The 23,021-nt window shown below is 44.9% G+C and overlaps 1 protein-coding gene across 3 annotated transcripts in view; it reads left to right on the top strand.

The window, feature by feature from the left end:
- MYO19 (myosin XIX) overlaps positions 1–23,021 on the top strand; it is a 411,745-nt gene that overhangs the window by 1,155 nt on the left and 387,569 nt on the right. For 2 of the 3 annotated variants that reach the window (XM_069756628.1, XM_069756627.1), the window contains exon 2: positions 17,273–17,411. In XM_069756628.1, coding sequence (XP_069612729.1) covers positions 17,273–17,411 — 139 coding nt within the window. The remainder of the gene's footprint in view (positions 1–17,272; positions 17,412–23,021) is intronic. The other variant, XM_069756629.1, reaches the window with a different exon arrangement.

The raw sequence follows: 23,021 nt of genomic DNA, 5'->3' as shown, positions 1-23,021 counted from the left end.
AATGAGCCCCACATGATGCTCCATACTGTATAATGGCCACACAGTGCTCCATACTGTATAATGGCTACACATGCTCCATACTGTATAATGGCCCCACATGATGCTCCATACTGTATAATGGCCACACATGATGCTCCATACTGTATAATGACCGCACATGCTTCATACTGTATAATGGGCCCACATGATGCTCCATACTGCATAATGGCCACACATGATGCTCCATACTGTATAATGGCCACACATGATGCTCCATACTGTATAATGGCCACACATGATGCTCCATACTGTATAATGGCCCCACATGATGCTCCATACTGTATAATGGCCCCACATGATGCTCCATACTGTATAATGACCGCACATGATGCTCCATACTGTATAATGGCTGCACATGATGCTCCATACTGTATAATGGCCGCACATGATGCTCCATACTGTATAATGGCCACACATGATGCTCCATGTACTATATAATTGTCTAAGGGTCACTTCCGTCTGTCCTTCTGTCTTTCTTTCTTTCTGTCTGTCTGGCTTGGATATTCATTGGTCACGGCCTCTGTCTGTCATGGAAATGCAAGTCGCTGATTGGTCTCGCCAGCTGCCTGTCATGGCTGCCGCGTCCAATCAGCGACGGCCACAGTGCGATTAGTCCCTCCCTACTCCCCTGCAGTCAGTGCCCGACACCCGCTCCATACTCCCCGCAGTCAGTGCCCAGCGCCCGCTCCATACTCCCCTCCAGTCACCGCTCACACAGGGTTAATGCCAGCGGTAATGGACCGTGTTATGCAGCGGGTAACTCACTCTGTTACCGCCGCTATTAACCCTGTGTGACCAACTTTTTACTATTGATAATGCGTATGCAGCATCAATAGTAAAAAGATCTAATGTTACAAATAATAATAATAAAAAAAAAATTCTCACCCTCCGACGTGCGCCCTCTCCTCGGCAGTGCGAGCGGCAGGTTCCGGTGCCAAAGATGCTATGCGAGAAGGACCTGCCACGACGTCACGGTCATGTGACCGCGACATCATCACAGGTCGTGCGCTCATACCAACCCTGGGACCGGAAGCTGCCGCGTTCGCCGCACACAAGCGCCAGGGCCCCTCGGAAGGTGAGTATAGGTTTATTTTTTATTTTAAGTCTTTTTTAACCTGTTACATACGTGGCTGGGCAATATACTACGTGGCTGGGCAATATACTACGTGACTGGGCAATATACTACGTGACTGGGCAATATACTACGTGGCTGGGCAATATACTACGTGGCTGGGCAATATACTACGTGGCTCTGTGCTGTATATTACGTCTGTGTGCAATATTCTACGTGGCTGGGCAATATACTACGTGACTGGGCAATATACTACGTGACTGGGCAATATACTACGTGGCTGGGCAATATACTACGTGGCTGGGCAATATACTACGTGACTGGGCAATATACTACGTGGCTGGGCAATATACTACGTGGCTGAGCAATATACTACGTGGCTGGGCAATATACTACGTGGCTGGGCAATATACTACGTCAGGGGTGTCAAACTGCATTCCTTGAGGGCTGCAAACAGGTCGTTTTCAGGATTTCCTTGTACTGCACAGGTGATAATTTAATTACCTACACACATAATGATTGCAGCACCTTGTGCCATCCTAAGGAAATCTTGAAAACACGCATGGTTTGCGGCCCTCGAGGAATGCAGTTTGACACCCCTGTACTACGTGGCTGGGCAATATACTACGTGGCTGGGCCATATACTACGTGGCTGGGCAATATACTACGTGGCTGGGCAATATACTACGTGGCTGGGCAATATACTACGTGGCTGGGCAATATACTACGTGGCTGGGCAATATACTACGTGGCTGGGCAATATACTACGTGGCTGGGCAATATACTACGTGGCTGGGCAATATACTACGTGGCTGGGCAATATACTACGTGGCTGGGCAATATACTACGTGGCTGGGCAATATACTACGTGGCTGGGCAATATACTACGTGGCTGGGCAATATACTACTGTGGCTGGGCAATATACTACTGTGGCTGGGCAATATACTACTGTGGCTGGGCAATATACTACTGTGGCTGGGCAATATACTACTGTGGCTGGGCAATATACTACTGTGGCTGGGCAATATACTACTGTGGCTGGGCAATATACTACTGTGGCTGGGCAATATACTACTGTGGCTGGGCAATATACTACTGTGGCTGGGCAATATACTACGTTGGCTGGGCAATATACTACGTGGACATGCATATTCTAGAATACCCGATGCGTTTATCATCGGGCCACCATCTAGTACTGTATAATGGGCCCACATGATGCTCCATACTGTATAATGGCCACACATGATGCTCCATACTGTATAATGGGCCCACATGATGCTCCATACTGTATAATGGGCTCACATGATGCTCCATACTGTATAAGTTACTCCTACACCCGCGGCTGCCTTCTGTACACCTTGCACACACGGCTCCATTCCGTACTCACGCGGCTCCGCTCCATACACCTTGCACACACACCTGACTCTGCTCCATACACCTCATACACACCTGGCTTCGCACCATACACCTCATACACACCCGGCTCCACTCCATGCACCTCATACACATGCAGGTCCACTCCGTACACTGAATACACACCCGGCTCCGCTCCGTTCACCTCATACACACCCGACTCTGCTCCGTACACCTCATACACACACGGCTCTGCTCCGCTCCATACACCTCATACACACATTGCTCCGCTCCATACACCTCATACACACATGGCTCCACTCCATACACCTCATACACACACGGCTCCGCTCCATACATCGCATACACACACGGCTCCGCTCCATACACCTCATACAGACACGGCTCCGCTCCATACACCTCATACACACGGCTCCGCTCCATACACTTCATACACACACGGCTCCGCTCCGTACACACCCGACTCCGCTCCATACACCTCATACACACATGGCTCCGCTCCATACACCTCATACACAATACACACACGGCTCTGCTCCATACATCTCATACACACACGACTCCGCTCCGTACACCTCATACACACACGGCTCTGCTCCATACACTTCATACACATGGCTCCGCTTCATACACCTCATACACACACAGCTCCGCTCCAAGAAGTGGGAAGTTTATAAAATCTTTGCTGAGTTGAGATAACATCTAAAATTCATTACATTCATGGCTGCCCATTGTAATTAAACTCTTTCCTTATACTGCTTTAAGAAATTCTGTTAATCGAGTGTCTGCATTGACACCAGGCACTCGCTCCTTGAATCTACTTCAATCTGATGTAGGTAGGCTGTGTGAACCCTGACTGTTTGAACCCTGTGCAGCAGCAGCAGTGTGGGGGGTGGCGAATGATGTTTTTTATAGTTACTTTACTTACTGCTGCCGGTCCCAGCAATGTGTGTGTCTGTGTCCGACTCCCAGCACAGCAGCCTGCAGGGCAGGAGACAGGGCACTGCCTCTGCACCTCAGCCCGGGCAGGGTCACCTACTGGGCACACCGCACGTTAGCTTGTTTGTGTCTGTGACACTGTCTGCAAGTGTCAGAGCAGGGATTGCAGGGAGAGTTGGCACCACCTGTGCTAACTTCTGACTGCCGCTCTTTCACCCCCTGTCTTTAGGAATGCTCCGCCGCTTGAAGCAAAGTATTCAACTTGCCTCATGATAGCAGCGTCAGTGTGTGCCAGACCACTGCTCCCATACTTGTGCCTGTGCCGGCCTACCCCAGACACCTGTGTGCCGGACCACTGCTCCCATACTTGTGCCTGTGCTGCCCTTCCCAAGACACCTGTGTGCCAGACCACTGCTCCCATACTTGTGCCTGTGCTGGCCTTCCCCAGACACCTGTGTGCCAGACCACTGCTCCCATACTCGTGCCTGTGCTGCCCTTCCCCAGACACCTGTGTGCCGCACCAGTGCTCCCATACTTGTGCCTGTGCTGGCCTTCCCATGACACCTGTGTGCCGCACCACTGCTCCCATACTTGTGCCTGTGCTGGCCTGCCCCTGACACCTGGGTACCGGACCACTGCTCCCATACTTTATTCCAGCCTTCCCCTGAAATTCCTATGTGCCAGGTCACTCCCATCCCCTGACCTGCTCGTGTCAGGCCACCCCTCTTATCTCCTATGGCCAGAACTGTCCATCCCCTGAGATCCATCCTTTAAATAAAGCTGTCCTTGCTTCAGAGTTTAATTGGAGCAGGCTGCTGGTTTCCCCTGGTGTCCGCGCGGGCCAGGCTGCTAGTTTCCCCTGGTGTCCGCGCGGGCCAGGCTGCTAGTTTCCCCTGGTGTCCGCGCGGGCCAGGCTGCTAGTTTCCCCTGGCGTCTGCGCGGAATTTCTATTGTCCAGGCTACCTGCTGATTTCTTCAGACCTCCTTTGTTCATTTCCCCAGATTTTCTTTGATAGGCTACAACGTTCACAAGACCTTTTCCCCAGTCTTGTTTTTGTACCCGTGTCACTTTGTGCCCCACACTTCCCCTTGTGCCTGTGCCACTCCGTGCCCAACACTTATCTTTGCACCAGTGCCACTCGAGTTGATGTGTAGAGTGCACACCCTAGTATTATGTTTTGCTTTGAGTTACTACCACCTCTTATGTTCCCACAGTCAGTGATTGGCAGCGCTTTGGACGCACCTCATTTCCACTGCGTCCAAAGCGCTGCTGGCTTTTGAACGCAGGTGAATCCTCTGTGATCATTGAACCGTGCGGAATAATACATCCAATGCATCCAATACATTGTACGGGTGACCTTTATCTTGTGGAGACTTGTGTCTCCGCAAGATAAATAGACATGCTGCGGTCTGGAGAAAGGCGGCGCATGTCCGTCTCTGTGGGTGATCCGCTGGCGTCTCAGCACGCATAGTGCTTAATGTTTAGAGTTTGAGAGAATGCGGTTTTCAGAAAACCCCAGGAAGTTTATATAAACAAACTGCTTTATCCGCTCTCCCCCGTCCAGCGCCGAGTCTTCACCTCTGCTCTGCGGCTGTTACTGTCTGCAGCAGTGATATCACCTCGACAGCACTGCAGACAGTAATTGAGCTAAACAGCGCAGCACAAGTTGTCAGAACGAGCTGTATAGAGCCGCTGATCTCAGTGATGGGCTGCAGCGCTTTCAGCACTAGTTAGCACTGCAGACAATAGCAAACACCAGGAACAGCGACAGAAATTCAAACTTGGACCCAGGGAGGGAGAGTAATGCATATCTTTTTTGTTGTTGTTTTTTTTCATATAACTTCTTTAACTCCTAGTCTGTTTTCACTTTCATGACCAGGCCAATTTTTGTTTCCAATTATGACCAGTGTCACTTTGATTCAATAGTTCTGGAACGCTTCAAGGGATCCCACTGATTCTGAGACTGTTTTTCGTGACATATTGTACTTGATGTTAGTGGTAAATTTTGGTTAATATGATTTGTGTTATCGTGTGGTTGACATCCGCACTCCATCTTTAGATACATCGTATAGTTGAAATCTGTACTCCATCATTAGATTCATCGTGTGGCTGAAATTAGATTAATTTGCTTTCTCTCATAGTTTCATGGCACACTTGAGTTTGTTTCATGGCTTGTCTAGAATAGGTAATTTTCATAATGTGCCATAAAATAGGTTAGGGAAGAAGAGGATGTTATTTCAGAAGAGCATGACCGCAACCTGTTTTATGTAAATGTAGGCGTTTTGCGGCAATGTGTTATGTGGGAGATTTTTAGTCCTCTTGTTGTAGCATTGAGCGTTGAATTTGGCGATTGCCACGGTGACTCTAATGTTTAGTTTACAAGATAGGGACCAGCATGGGGCACATTGCTACAAGATGGGGACCAGCATGGGGCACATTACTACAAGATGGGGACCAGCATGGGGCACATTACTACAAGATGGGGACCAGCATGGGGCACATTACTACAAGATGGGGACCAGCATGGGGCACATTACTACAAGATGGGGACCAGCATGGGGCACATTACTATAAGGCCGACCTCACACTAGCGAGTTTTACGGACGTATGAGCGCATAAAATACGTCCGTAAAACACGCATTACACACGGCCCAATTATTCTCTATGCCCCAGCTCCTATCTGCCGTATTTTACTGATCCGTATTATACGGCTTTATACGGCCATAGAACATCGCAGCATGCTGCGTTTGTCACCGTATTGCGCAAAAAAAAAAATCGCCAATGAAAGTCTATGGAAGCCAGAAAAATACGGATTACACACCGACCAGCAGTGTGACTAGCGAGAAATACGCAGCGGTGTTAGAGAGAAAAGCCGGCAATTCAGTGCGGTGTACAATAGAATAGGTAGAATAAATGTGTACACATATCCCCATTTTTTTTTGCATATTCCACACTACTAATGTTAGTAGTGTGTATGTGCAAAATTTGGCCGTTCTAGCTATTAAATTAAAGGGTTAAATGGAGGAAAAAATTGGCGTGGGCTCCCGCGCAATTTTCTCCGCCAGAGTAGTAAAGCCAGTGACTGAGGGCAGATATTAATAGCCTGGAGAGGGTCCACGGTTATTGCCCCCCCCTGGCTAAAAACATCTGCCCCCAGCCACCCCAGAAAAGGCACATCTGGAAGATGCGCCTATTCTGGCACTTGGCCACTTTCTTCCCAGATTAATAATTGTCCTCATATGAACTCGAGCCTGGGAACTTTTCTGATTTTTTTTTTTTTTTTTTCCCCACGCTCGAAGGACATCCAGCAGAGGGCGCCTCACCGTGAATGAAGGTAACTACAGGTCATTGACCTAGTTTCCATTCATTCGCTGGGGTTTTACAGTCAGGAACACAGCTGCATTATAACAGAGCTCCTGGCTGTAAAAAAAAATAACCCCTTCAGATGGATTTACATCGTGGGACGTTACAGATCCTCGGAAGGTATGTATATTGTTGGTTTATTATTTTTTCTTTGTCACAGAGCGAGGGTCTTCAGGTGGATTACCAGAATAATAAAATATTCAAACAACCTGTGTTTTTATTTCATTAAAAGACTTTTTAATAATGTGTTTGTGTTTTTCTTTAACCATTTCAGACTATTGGATTAATAATGGATAAGTGTCATAATTGACGCCTCTCCATTATTAATCTGGCTTAATGTCACCTTACAATAGCAAGGTGACATTAACCCTTCATTACCCCATATCCCACCGCTACACGGGAATGGGAAGAGAGGGGCCAAAATAGGCGCATCTTCCAGATGTGCCTTTTCTAGGGTGGCTGGGGGCAGATGTTTTTAGCCAGAGGGGGGGGGCAATAACGTGGACCCTCTCCAGGCTATTAATATCTGCCCTCAGTCACTGGCTTTACTACTCTGGCGGAGAAAATTGCGCGGGAGCCCACGCCAATTTTTTCCGCCATTTAACCCTTTAATAGCTAGAACGGCCAAATTTTGCACATACACACTACTAACATTAGTAGTGTGGAATATGCAAAAAAAAATGGGAATATGACATGGTTTACTGTATGTAAACCATGTCACATATCATGTTGGGTTTTGGAAGGAGATAGCAAAAGCCGGCAATTGAATTACCGGCTTTTAAGCTATCTCGCGCTGGATGAAATATTAATATATATACATATATATATATATATATATATATATATATATATATATATATATATATATATATATATATATATATATATATATATATATATATATATATATATATAATTAGACAGTACATATGTTTTTATTATTTTTTGAGCACATGGATCCCTTGTATGTCCGTATGTCGGTTTTGCAAGCCTGCGAGAAAATCTCGCAGTACGGATGCCATACGGATTACATACGGAGGATGCCATGCGCAAAATACGCTAACACACCCTGCCTACGGAGGAGATACGGACCACTATTTTGGGGACTTTTCAGCGTATTACGGCCGTAAATTACGGACCGTATTTTTATACGCTGAGTGACGCCGGCCTAAGATGGAGACCAGCATGGGCAGGGGCTGACTGGCAAATTTTAGCCTGGGGGGCAAGTACACAGCAGTGGCCCATGAGTAGCGGCCCATCCTTAACACACGCACAGTCCCAATGTATAATTGACACACGCACAGCCCCACTGTATATATAGTGCACACACGCACAATCCCACTGTATAATCACACACACACAGGGCCGGACAGGGACAAAAAAGCAGTCCTGCCACAAAAAACCCCACCAGTCCACATACTCAAACACTCCCCACCCCCAATCAGTGAATTTTGCTATACTTTGTCCTGCCCTTCAACACTCCTCTTAAAGGCGTTATTTGAAGAGCCACATGTGAATGGCGCCGAAGTGCCCATGATCGACCACAGGTCCATTTACATGGTGCTCTTTAGCCACGTATTATATTGCCCAGCCACGTAGTTCACGTAGTATATTGCCCAGCTACGCACAGAGCCACGTAGTATACAGCACAGAGCCACGTAGTATACAGCACAGAGCCACGTAGTATATAGCACAGAGCCACGTAGTATACAGCACAGAGCCACGTAGTATACAGCACAGAGCCACGTAGTATACAGCACAGAGCCACGTAGTATACAGCACAGAGCCACGTAGTATACAGCACAGAGCCACGTAGTATACAGCACAGAGCCACGTAGTATACAGCACAGAGCCACGTAGTATACAGCACAGAGCCACGTAGTATACAGCACAGAGCCACGTAGTATACAGCACAGAGCCACGTAGTATACAGCACAGAGCCACGTAGTATACAGCACAGAGCCACGTAGTATACAGCACAGAGCCACGTAGTATACAGCACAGAGCCACGTAGTATACAGCACAGAGCCACGTAGTATACAGCACAGAGCCACGTAGTATACAGCACAGAGCCACGTAGTATACAGCACAGAGCCACGTAGTATACAGCACAGAGCCACGTAGTATACAGCACAGAGCCACGTAGTATACAGCACAGAGCCACGTAGTATACAGCACAGAGCCACGTAGTATACAGCACAGAGCCACGTAGTATACAGCACAGAGCCACGTAGTATACAGCACAGAGCCACGTAGTATACAGCACAGAGCCACGTAGTATACAGCACAGAGCCACGTAGTATACAGCACAGAGCCACGTAGTATATTGCCCAGCCACGTAGTATATTGTCCAGTCACGTAGTATACAGCACAATCACGTAGTATATTGGCCAGTCACGTAGTATATTGTCCAGCCACGTAGTATATTGCCCAGTCACGTAGTATGCACCATATCCCTGTTAAAAAAAAAAGAATTAAAATAAAAAATAGTTACATACTCACCTCCTGGAGCCTCTGGATCGAAGCGTCTGTTCCCCGATGCTTGGCGCGCGGTCCGGTCTGAAGATTGCATTGCGGTCTCGCGAGAACGTACGTCATCATCTCGCGAGACCGCAATGCATGGAGCGGTCATCGGGGCGTTGCGCGGAGCGGAAAAGGCCGGTTCCTGATCCGGGGGGGCCACCGGAGGGTGAGTATAACTATTTTTTATTTTTTTATTATTTTTAACATTAGATATTTTTACTATTCATGCTGCACAGGCAGCATGAATAGTAAAAAGGTGGTCACACAGGGTTAATAGCAGCGTTAACCGAGTGCGTTACACCGCGGTCAACGCTGCCATTAACCCTGTGTGAGCGCTGACCGGAGGGGACTATGCGAACGCCGGGCACTGACTGCGGGGAGGAAGGAGCGGCCATTTTTTCCCAGACTGTGGCCGTCGCTGATTGGTCGCGGCAGCTATGACAGGCAGCTGGCGAGACCAATCAGCGAATGAATAACCGTGACAGAAAGAAAGAAGGAAGGACAGACGGAAGTGACCCTTAGACAATTATATATATATATATTTTTAAGACCGCATTATACTATGTTATGATGCATACATCACATAAGAGACACCGCGACTGCTGAATATATATCACATTGAAACTACTGTATATACAATATATAGTTGATGCTGCGACTGATGTGTATAGTTGTAGTATCACCTATATATTGTATGTGATACTGTGACTGCTGTACATACATTATATAGGTGAAACATATATATATATATATATATATATTTGTTGTCTAAGGGTCACTTCCGTCTGTCTGTCTGTTCTTCTGTCTGTCACGGTTATTGATTCGCTGATTGGTCTCGCCAGCTGCCTGTCATGGCTGCCGCGACCAATCAGCGACGGGCACAGTCCTTACTCCCCGCAGTCAGTGCCTGTCGCCCGCATACTCCCCTCCGGTCACCGCTAACACATGGTTAATAACGGCAGTAACGGATCGCGTTATGCCGCGGGTAACGCACTCCATTACCGCCGCTATTAACCCTGTGCGTCCCCAACTTTTTACTATTGACGCTGCTTATGCGGCATCAATAGTAAAAAATGTAATGTTAAAAATAATAATAAAAAAACCTGCTATACTCACCCTCCGTAGTCGCTCGCGCCGGCCGCCTTCTTCCGTTGCAGGTTCTGGTGGCAAAGATGGTATGGGAGAAGGACCTGCCATGACCTCACGGTCATGTGACCGCGACGTCATCACAGGTCCTGCGCTCATACCAACCCTGGGACCGGAAGCTGCCGTGACAAAACTGCCTGGGCAATATACTACGTCACTGAGCAATATACTACGTGGCTCTGTGCTGTATACTACGTGGCTGGGCAATATACTACGTGGCTGGGCAATATACTACGTGGCTGGGCAATATACTACGTGGACATGCATATTCTAGAATACCCGATGCGTTAGAATTGGGCCACAATCTTGTGTGTGTGTGTGTGTACATATATAGATATATACTGCGACTATACACAGCAGTGTCGCCTATATAACGTATATGCAGTAGTCTACATATTATACAGGTGATACTGCAAATGTTGGATACACATTATATAGGCGATACTATCATATACAGCAGTATCGCCTATATAGTGTATATGCAGCAGTCTATATACATTATATAGGCAATACTGCTACTGGTGTGTATATACATTATATATAGGTGATACTGCTGTGTATGTATGTAAGTGTGTGTATATATACACACACACACACCAGTATCGCCTATATAACAATATACAGTATATACACAGCAGTATCACCTATATAATGTATTTACACATCAGTAGCAGTATTGCCTATATATAGACTGCTGTATATACATTATATAGGTGATATTGTGATTATATACAGCAGTAGCAGCCAGTATCACCTATATAATGTGTATATATAGCAGTCTGTATCTTGTATATGTGGGCAATACTGCTACTGATGTGTATATACGTTATATAGGTGATACTGCTGTGTATACAGTGGTGTGATATATACACATACACCCCAGTGTCACCTATATAAAGGTATATACGCATCAGTAGCAGTGTCACCTATATAACATAGACTGCTATACGTACATTACATAGGTGGTATAGTGATTATATACAGCAGTATCACCTATATAATGTATATATAGCAGTCTATACACATTATATAGGTGCAACTGCTGTATATAATCACTATACCACCTATATAATTTACGTATAGCAGTCTATATGTTATATAGGCAATACTGCTACTGATGTATATATGTTATATAGATGATACTGCTGTTGTGTATACATGTACATATATATATATATATATATATATATATATACACAAACATAAACACACCCCAGTGTTACCTATATAAGGTATATATGCATCAGTAGCTGTCACCTATATAAGATATAGATTGCTATACGTACATTATATAGGTAGTATAGTGATTATACACAGCAGTATCACCTATATAATGTGTATATATAGCAGTCTATACACATTATATAGGTGCAACTGCTGTATATACATTAAAAAAATTCATCTTGGGACTCACCCAGGTCCCTGGTGAGGTCGGGCGGGACTCGGGAGGATGAAGGGCTGAGGTGGGTCTGGTCCTGTCCAGCGTCGGCGGTGAAGAGGATCCCAGGTTGGTGAGCAGTTTTCTCTGACGCTGGTGCAGGCCGGCCAGCGTCAGACACACACACAGTTAGGTGGAGGCGCCCTATGCACGCCGGACATTTCAAATCTTTCAATGCGTGCGCGTGGTCTGATCTCCTGCGTGCCCGCGCTGGCACAGGCAGCAGACGAGCGCGCGCAGGACCTAGGAACGCGGCCGTGCTCGTGCACTAGCACGGCCGCCGCGGCGCTTCTCAGCGCCGGCAATGCGCGCGCGCGCACACAGGACCTGTCTTTACAAGATTTAAAGGGCCGGCTGGCGGAATGCGCTATGTATTAAAATCGCTGCCGGTCCTCCAGCGGCCCTGTCCAGCTGCTCAGGCACCGGCCCGGGGGGCATATGCATTCCTGCCACCCGGCCCAGTCCGCCCCTGAGCATGGGGCACATTACTACAAGATGGAGACCCTCATGGGGCACATTACTACAAAATGTGGACCAGCATGGGGCACATTACTATAAGATGGAGACCAGCATGGGGCACATTACTACAAGATGGGGACAAGCATGGGGCGCATTACTATAAGATGGAGACCAGCATGGGGCACATTACTACAAAATGGGGACCAGCATGGGGCACATTACTATAAGGCCGACCTCACACTAGCGAGTGTTGCTGCCGTTTCTTCATCCTCATCAGATGAGGAGTTTAATTTCGAAAAGTATTTGGATGACTTGGACCAGGCAAAGCGTGGCCACTGGGAAAAATATTCTTCTCCCATAGAAAACAGATTGACCCATATTTCAGAAATTTTTTTCACTTGCTCTCAAAGTTGAAGAGTTCTGTTGTTCATCAAAACTGACTGTGCACGAGGCAATTCGTTTATACCCTCAAATTGTTAGAGATGTTGCCCTTGTGGTTACTGCTTTGCCACCAACCCAAATTAGTGTAGAGAGGTCGTTCTGTAGCCTTAAAAAAATTAGGTCAGATTTGAGGTCCTCTATGAAGGAGGATTTGATGGAGGCAATACTATTTCTCAGAACAAATTCATATACTTCACAAATGCTATTCAGTACGTTTTTGTTGAAAAAAAATTTCCACTCACTGCATAGTGTATAATTTGAAAATATGCAAGTTTTTTTGTTTTAAAGTTGTTTCCCAATAAACATAATTTATGTTCTATATAAATGGCTTGATTATTGTATCATAATAATGATTAAAAGCCTGATGTTACCATTTCACTACAGTAAATGTATCACTTAAACATGAGCCATGTATGAGGGAGTCTGTGTCATGGAAATTGAGGAGTCGGAGGTTTGTCTTACCAACTCCAGAGCCCTGACTGCAACGGCAGTTTGAAATTTTCAGTCAGAAACATTCATTTCTGCTTGTTTCTGGAAAATACCCATGGAGTCAAAATTGTCACTACGCCATAGTTTCCAAAATGGGGTCTCTTGAGGGGATTCTGCTCTTCTAGCAATTTGGTGCTCTGTATATGGAGTCTGCATACTGTTCTAGGAAAATTTGCGCTCCTGGAGGCTCTGTTCCTTCTGAATCTTTCCGTATGGCTAAGTAGTACTGTACAGCACATATGGGGTATTGCCACGTTCAGTAGAAATTGTGGGACAAATTTGTGTGCCATTTGTACCCACTTCTTGTGTGAAAATGTAAGATCTGGGGCTAAAACCAAATTTGGGGGTTTAAAAATGTGGTTATTTTTTCTTCACAGTCCAATGGTCAAAAATTCTTGGACACACCCGTGGTGTCAGTATGATCACTGCACCCCTAGATGAAATAATTCAGAGGTGTAGTGTGTAAAATGGGGGTCAATTATGGGGGGTTCTGCTGTTCTGGCACCTCATCGTCTCTCCCAGTGGGTCATGGCACCTGCAAACCATAACAGTAAAATCTAGCGCTCCTTGCCTTCTGAGCTTTGCACTGTGCCTGAAAAATATTTCCTGATTACATGTAGGGTATTGGCGCACTCAAGAAAAAATGGACCTAGTTGTTGTTAAAAAAAAAACTTCCTATTAGCCCTTAGAAAAATTAGGAACTTGGGGCTAAAACAACATTTTAGTGGTAAAAATGTAATTTATTCTTTCTTCACCACTCAGTGGTATAAAATTCTGTGAGGCACATGTGGTGTTATAATGATCACTGCACCACTAGATGAATTTATTGGGGAGTGTAGTTTGTAAAATGAGTTCACATATAGGGGGTTTCTGTGGTTCTGGGACCTCAGGGACTCTGCCAAAGTGACATGGCACTCTCAAACCATTACAGCAAAATCTGAACTCCAGTACTGCGCCTCATTCCTTCTGAGCTTTGCACTTTGCTTCAGAAGTAGTATTCCCCCACACATGGGGTATCGGCGTGCTCAGGAGAAATTGCACAACAAATTGTATGGCACAATTTCTCTTGTTACTCTTACGAAAATGTAAAATTTGGGGCTAAAATAACATTTGTGAAGAAAATGTGATTTTATTATTTTCACGGGTCAACATTATAAACTTCTGTGAAGCATCTGGGGGTTCAAGATTCTCACTACGCATCTGAATACATTACTTGAGTGGTCTAGTTTCCAAATTCGTGTCACTTGAGGGGGGTTCCACGGTTTAGGCATGTCAGGGGCTCTCCAAATGGAACATGACGTCCGCTAATGATTCCAGGAAATTTTACATTCAAAAAGTGAAATGATGCTCCTTCCCTTTCGAACCCTGCCATGCACCCAAACAGTAGTATTCCCCCACATATGGGGTATTGGCATACTCAGGAGAAATTACACAACAAATTGGTGCAATTTCTCCTGTTACTCTTATGAAAATGCAATATTTTGTACTAAAAGAATATTTGTGGGGAATTTTTATTTTTTTCATTTTTACAGCTCACCGTTATAAATTTCTATGAAGCATCTGAGGGTTCAATGTGCTCCTCACACACCTAGATCAGTTCCCTGAGGAGTCAATTTCCAAAATGGTGTCACTTGTGGTTTTTTTTCACTGATTAGGCACATCAGGGGCTCTCCAAACTTGACATGGCGTCAGCCAATTGTTCCAGAAAATTTTACATTCTAAAATTTTACATTCTAAAAATCAAATGGCGCTCCTTCTCTTCCGAGCTCAGCCGTTCACCCAAACAATGGTTTTCTCCCTTATATGGGGTATTGGCATGCTCAAGAGAAATTACACAACAAAATTTGGGGTCCATTCATAAAATTTTTTGGATCTGAAGTGTTTTTTTGTTTAGAAAAAAAAAATGAACTTTTTTTTTCCTTCCAAAAATTCCTTTGAAGCACCTGAAGGTTTAACAAACTTCTTTAATGAGGTTTTGAGCACCTAGAGGGGTGCAGTTTTTAGAATGGTGTCACTTTTGGGTATCTTCCATCATGTAAAACCTTCAACCTGACTTCAATTGTGATGTGATCCCTATAAAAAAAAAAATGGTTTTGTAAATTATGTAAAAATGAGAATTCGCTGGTCAACTTTTAACCCTTATGACTTCCTAACAAAAAAAAAATCGTCCCAAAATTGGGATGATGTAAAGTTGTCATGTGGGAAATGTTACTTACTGTAACTATTTTGTGTCACATATCTCTGTAATTTAAGTGTATGAAAATTCAGATTTGGAAAATTGCTAAATTTTCTCCATTTTCATTTTTTTCACTAATAAATGTAAGTCATATCAAAGAAATTTTACCACTTTCATGAAGTACAATGTCACGAAGAAACAGTCTCAGAATCACCTGGATCAGTTGAAGCGTTCCAGAGTTATTACCTCATAAAGTGACAGTGGTCAGAATTGTAAAAATCGGCTCTGTCCTTAACGTGCAAACCACCTTCGAGGTAAAGGGGTTAATTATAGGGGGACCCTGAGTCTTTTTTTTTTTTGGGGGGGGGGTGGGGGTCCCCCATTTTAATAACAGCTGTGAGCTGATAATAGCTTAATAGCTTGCGAAGCTCCATATTTATTACCCCCTTCCAGGCTCTAAACATCAGCCCCCAGCTGTCTGTTTTCATCTGCTGGTTATTAAAATTTCAGGGAATCCCACGCCATTTTTTTCAGATATTACAAAAATGCATTTACAGTAAGCTACACAAGCAAAGCACTGATTATATATCTGTCACATTAATATCTATCTAATTTATAAAATATATATGTGAATTTAGTGAAGAATATTTCCTTGGAAAACTATCTTTAAATGACATAGAGAATTACTCTACATAAAAGCTTATGTTGAAATCACATTGCATGCGGACATGAAAATCGCATGACACTCGTCCAATTTTTCAGGTACCACATCAGAATAATTATTGTTCTTAGCAGTGATGGGTATGAGCCCTCAAGTGCAGAATCAAAGCTTTTCGTGACTATAAAAAGCACTTAAAAATGTGGCTTTACATCGGCACTAAAACACATCAAATAAGCGGAAAAGACATAATAAAATACATCTGAGAAGATTATTGTATAGTGACGCTACATAAGGATGAGAAAGTTCAGGCTGCACCGACTGTGAATGAAGGAGCAAAAAATAAATCCACAGTTCCCAACTAGAGATGAGCAGGACACACAGATGACGTCCCGCAAACTCTGGCTAATCAAAAGCCACACTGGAAGGTAGGAGATTTATGGCCTCCCATCTAGGCACCACTATACTGGATGCTGGACCGGAGTCCCATGAATCAAGCATCTCATCTCTAGTCCCAACTGTCCATGATGCAGCTGGGAGAAAGAAATGGTAAATGGGCATGCATTGGGGTGTCACCATGGGCATGGCCTTTATTCGCTGTGGCACACTATGCGTAATTTTTCCCTCTTTCTCAGCTTTGAAAGTTGGGAGGTATGCCTGCAGGAAGTCTGGCATAGTCGGAGATAAATCTCCTGTCTCATCATTGGTTCAAGCTGTTTCTTTGTACACCCCTTCCTCGTCTTCTTGGTTGCAGTGTATACGTAAATGGTTTTATCATGAATAATCAAGTCAGTCCATGGAGAGCTGGTTTCCAGTTCAATAAGAGTAAAATTATTTTAAAATTCAAGTAACTACTGTACTGTAAACAATAAAAAAGTTTATCAGGTAATTGCACTTATACTGTGGAATGTCAAGAGAATCACTTTAAAGGGGTTATCAGCGACTTTCGGGTTTTCTTTTCATACGTGTTAGCTACCTGCCTGTTCTGTCAAACAAGAATTTCTCCTGGATTGGCAGCAATCCTCCCGCTTCCTTTAAATTCATGCCAACAGCTGCTTTTCGTTCTGGTCTGTCGACAAAGCCTCACTACAGTGGTTACAGCATATACACTCTGAACAAGAATATTATTTTATTCTTGCTCTTTATTTTTCAGTTAAATGGATTGAAAAGAAAACATTCTGTTGATTGTGAGAAGTCACTTGTTGAAGAGGTAAAGGCGCTGTTAACTGATGAAGAAGGTCTTCATTTGTATGATGATCTGACCAAAGTAAACCCTGTGACACCTGAAATTGGTAACGTGACAATTTATTTTATCTAGTTAAGCTTTATACATTGTCCTGTTTTTAAACTACAGTATATGTGCCGTGATAGAAAATAGTATTAAGATGCTGATGTCATGTGGTATAATTAAAACACAAATTTTGTAAGATAATTAGAATTCTATTTAAAAGAATTAAGTTGATTGTTTTTTTTAGATCTATGGGTAACGTGCTCACAATCAGGAATAGCAGCGTTTTGGTCGCAACGCACTTGCCCTGCGTTTAAAACACTGCGTTGTACAGTACTAGCAAAGAACCATAGAAACAAAAAAGAACCCTTAAAAAATATACTTTTAATATTCATTAAACTCTTCCCAACCTCTGACGCAGCGAATGCGTCATGAAAGTCAGTGCCAATCCGACATGTGATGCAGCGTATGTGTCATAGGGATCACGTTCTTGCTGGTCAGGTGACCGTGGTCACTGAAATGTCACCTGACCAGCAGGTACAGGGGGACTTGTACTTGAGCCCAGGGGGGGTAGCTTTGCCCCGTGTGACTACTATCGCTTCTGGTGACCTTTTTGTCACCTCCCAGATCTGATTGGCGCTAGCATCCATGTGACGCTACCTTTCCAATCAGATGTGGAGGGGTGGAGTAAGCTATGGCTGCCATCGCTCTCCAGCCTCATCCCGTCCGTGGGAGCTGGAGACCGATGTGCCTGCTTGCTGCCCTGCCACCGACTCACCACCATCGCCGCCGCCAGGTGCTCTCCCCTCTGCTGCCCTCCGCTCCCCCCGCCGTCCGATTCCACACCCTCCATGTGACGGGGTGTACGGCAGAGCAAGAAGGGACAACAGGCCGAGGGATGATTCAACAGATTTATTATCAAGAACGCTGGAATAACACATGCAGGTAAATCTAAAGAGTCCACAATTAGTCCAATGGAACAGGTTCGGGGGCACCTCCCGATAATCCTTGTGCCAGGTAACAAAGCAATAGTCCACACACGAGTCAAATAGATCCCAAAACAATCTCACAAACGACATATGTCCTCAGCTCAAGTCTCGCCCCGTTCGCTTCCGCAGTCCCAGATGGACATGGGGTCTTGCCTCAGCTAAGAATCCCCACTCCTTCTCCTTCAAGGATCAACTCACATCTGATCTCACAATAAGAATGGATTGTCTGAGCTCCTGGGATCCGCCCATGAAGGGGGGTCACACCTTCTATTCAATGGTTGGGTCCACCAGAAGATTCTAGACTGGTGGGCTCCAGGCAGTCTAGGTAGTATTTACATTTGACTAGCCACCTGCTGTGAGAAAGAATGGCTATTCCTTCCCTAGTGGTGTGGACAAAGCTTAATTACATTATAGCTCAGGGCTGCAAGTATTGGGGGAAGGAGACAGGTTAGTTACATACACCCCATGACATTGCAAAATGTACAGTAAATACAACGAAAGAGAAGTCGCATCACATCATAACATGTTATACAAAATACAGGACAGGGATAAAAGTACAGATCATGACACTCCACTCCCTTCCCCGATTGTCACCCGCCTGCTGCTGCTGGCTCCCTCTCCATCTGCTGCTGCATCTCCTCAGCCCCCCCCCCGCTCCTGACAGCCCCCTCCTGCCGCCAGTGATCACCAACCCGCCCAAGTGATCCCACAGATCGCCCCACTGCCCGCTGATCTCCCCGCTGATCTCCCCCCTGTCCTGCCGATCTCTCCCCCCTGTCCTGCCGATCTCTCCCCCCTGTCCCGCCGATCTCTCCCCCCCTGTTCCGCCGATTACCCCCCCTTCCCCGGGGGTAGGAGGTGATCACCACCTCCCTCCCCAGTTTTCCCATTAGGGTTAGAGTTGGGCTAAAGTGAGTTGGGCTAAAGTTAGGGTTAGGGTTGGGGGTAGGGTAAGGGTTGGGATTAGGGTTAGGGGTGTATTAGGGTTAGGTTTGTGGTTAGGGTTGGGATTAGGGTTAGGGGTGTGTTGGGGTTAGGGTAGGAGTTAGAATTGGGGGTTTCCACTGTTTAGGCACATCAGGGGCTCTCCAAACGCGACATGACGCCCGCAGACCATTCCATCAAAGTCTGCATTCCAAAACGTCACTACTTCCCTTCCGAGCCCCGAAGTGTGCCCAAACAGTGGTTCCCTCTCACATATGTTGTACCAGCGTACTCAGGACAAACTGGACAACAACTTGTGGTGTCCAATTTCTCCTTTTACCCATGTGAAAATAAAAAAAAATGTGGGCTAAAAAATCATTTTTGAGGGGAAAAAAAAATGATTTTTTATTTTCACGGCTTTGCATTATAAACTTCTGTGAAGCATTTGGGGGTAAAAAGTGCTCACCACACATCTAGATAAGTTCCTTGGGTGGGTCTAGTTTCCAAATGGGGTCACTTGTGGGGGACCTCCAATGTTTAGGCACACAGGGGCTCTCCAAAAAGCGACATGGTGCCTGCTAACGATTGGAGCTAATTTTCCATTCAAAAAGTCAAATGGCGCTCCTTCCCTTCTGAACCCTGCCGTGCGCCCAAACAGTCGTTTACCCCCACATATGAGGTATCGGAGTACTCAAGAGAAATTGCCCAACAAATTCTAGGATCCATTTTATCCTGTTGCCCAAGTGAAAATGAAAAAATTGAGGCTAAAAGAAAATTTTTGTGACTAAAAAGTTAAATGCTCATTTTTTTCCTTCCATGTTGCTTCTGCTGCTGTGAAACGCCTGAAAGGTTAAAAAATTTATTGAATGTGGTTTTGATCAGCTTGAGGGGTGCAGTTTTCAGAATGGTGTCATTTTCAGCCATACAGACCCCTCAAACTGACTTCAAACATGAGGTGGTCCCTTAAAAAAAATGGTTTTGTAAATTATGTTGTAAAAATGAGAAATTGCTGGTCAACTTTAAATCCTTGTAACTTCCTAACCAAAAAAATGTTTCCAAATTTGTGCTGATGTAAAGTAGATATGTGGAAAATGTTATTTAGTTACTATTTTGTGTCACATAACTCTCTGATTTAACAGAACAAAACTTCAAAATTTGAAAACTGCGAAATTTTCAAAATTTTCTCCAAATTTCCGATTTTTTTCACAAATAAACGCAAAAATTATTGACCTAAATTTACCACTAACATGAAGCCCAATATGTAACGAAATTTACCACTAACATGAAGCCCAATATGTAACGAAAAATCAGAATCGCTAGGATCCGTTGAAGCGTTCCAGGTCATTAAGGTCAAAATAGGCTGGGTCATGAAGGGGTGATAACTTGACCATTTATTTCATCTAGTTAAGCTTTAAAAATTGTCCTGCTTTTAAACTACAGTATACGTGCCGTGATAGAAAATAGTTTTAAGATGCTGATGTCACGTGGTATAATTAACCCCATTCTGCCAGCTGACGGGATAATACGTCAGCAGGCAGTATCCCCCGCTTTGAGGTGGGCTCTAGCGGCGAGCCCACCTCAAAGCCGGACATGTCAGCTGTTTTCAACAGCTGACATATGCCAGCAATGGGCGCGAGCGGAATCGCGATCCGCCTGCGCCCATTAACTAGTTAAATGCCACTGTCAAACTCGGACAGCGGCATTTAATGAGCGCTGCCAGCCACGCGGCCGGAAGTATGCGCACGGCTGACCCCCGTCACGTGATCGGGGGGCAGCGGTGCGTTGCCATCACAACCAGAGGTCTCCTCGAGACCTCTATGGTTGTTAATGGCAGATTGCTATGAGTGCCACCCTGTGGTCTGCGCTCAAATCAAACCTGTAATTCTGCTGCATAGAGGTGATCTGTGCGTCACCTCTATGTAGAAGAGGCGATCGAGTACTGGATTCTTCTAGCCTCCCATGGATGCTATTGAAGCATGCCAAAATAAAAAAAAAAGTGTTTAAAAATATAAAAGTTTAAGGGTATGTTCACACTATGCGGTTTTTACCGCGGAACCGCCGCGATTTTGCCGCTGCGGGTCCGCAGCAGTTTTCCATGCAGGGTACAGTACAATGTTACCCTATGGAAAACAAAAACCGCTGTGCCCACATTGCGGAAAATCCCGGGAAAAACCGCGCGGAATTGCTGCGGAAAAAAAGGAGCATGTCACTTCTTTGTGCAGAATCGCAGCGATTCTGCACCCATAGAAATGCATTGATCCGCTTACTTCCCGCATGGGGCTGTGCCCCCCATGCTGGAAGTAAGCGGATAATGTGCGGGTGGTACCCGGGGTGGAGGAGAGGAGACTCTCCTCCAGGCCCCGGGAACCATATTTGAGTAAAGCAAAATAGAATTAAAATAAAAAAAATCATGATATACTCACCTCTGAAGTCTCTGCGCTGCACGCGGCCGTCCGGTCTCAGGTTTGCTATGCGACCAGGACCTGCGGTGACGTCGCGGTCAAATGACCGTGACGTCACGAAGGTCCTGGTCGCCCAGCATCTTTGGAACCAGACCGCCGCCAGCAGCGCCGAGGAGATCGGGACATCAGAGGGTAAGTATATAATTATTTTTTTATTTTTAACACTACTATTGATGCTGCATATTGCTGCATATGCAGCATCAATAGTAGGGGTAAAATCCCGCAGCGGAACCCGCAGGACAAACCGCGATAAATCTGCAGGGATAACCGCAGCGGGTTTGCCCTGCAGATTTATCAAATCCGCTGCGGGAGAACCCGCAGGACAGGACGCAACGTGTGAATGTGGCCTAAATCATCCCCCTTTCACCCTAATCAAAATAAAGCAAAAAAAAAATCCAAACCTACACATATTTGATATTGCCGCGTTCAGAATCGTCCGATCTATCAAGAAAAGAAAGAATCAACCTGATTGCTAAACGGCGTAGCGAGAAAAAAAATCAAAACTGCAAAATTTGAAATGCCAGCATTACGTTTTTTTTTGTCGTCGTGACATTGAATTAAAATGCAATAACGGGCGATCAAAAGAACGTATCTGCACAAAAGTGGTATAAATAAAAAAGTCAGCTCGGTACGCAAAAAAATAAGCCCTCACCCGACCCCAGATCATGAAAAATGGAGACGCTACGGGTATCAGAAAATTGCGCAGTTTTTATTTATTTATTTATTTTTAGCAAACTTTGGAATTTTTTTTACCACTTAGATCAGAGAACCTAGACATGTTTGGTGTCTATGAACTCATAATGACCTGGAAAATCATAATGGCAGGTCAGTTTTAGCATTTAGTGAACCTAGCAAAAAATCCAAACAAAAAACCAGTGTGGGATTGCACTTTTTTTGCAATTTAATCGCACTTGAAATGTTTTTCCCATTTTCTTTTACACGACATGGTAAAACCAATGATATCGTTCAAAAGTACAACTTGTCCCGCAAAAAATAAGCCCTCACATGGCCGTATTGACGGAAAAATAAAAAAGTTATGGTTCTGGAAAGAAACGGAGCGAAAAATGAAAAGGGCTCCGGTGGTTAAGGGGTTAAAACTCAAATTTTGCAAGATAATTAGAATTCTAGTTAAAAGAATTAAGTTGATTTTGTAGCTCTAAGGGTACGTGCTCACTATCAGGAATAGCATCGTTTTGGCTGCAACGCACTTGCCCTGTGTTTAAAGCACTGCGTTGTACAGTACTAGCAAAAAAACATAGAAACAAAAAAGAACCCTTAAAAAATAACCTTTATTAACCC

Source organism: Ranitomeya imitator, chromosome 3 (assembly GCF_032444005.1).
Source record: "Ranitomeya imitator isolate aRanImi1 chromosome 3, aRanImi1.pri, whole genome shotgun sequence".
Classification (NCBI taxonomy): Eukaryota; Metazoa; Chordata; class Amphibia; order Anura; family Dendrobatidae; genus Ranitomeya; species Ranitomeya imitator.
Note: the sequence above shows the minus strand (reverse complement) of the source record. Positions and strands in the feature narration are given on the sequence as shown.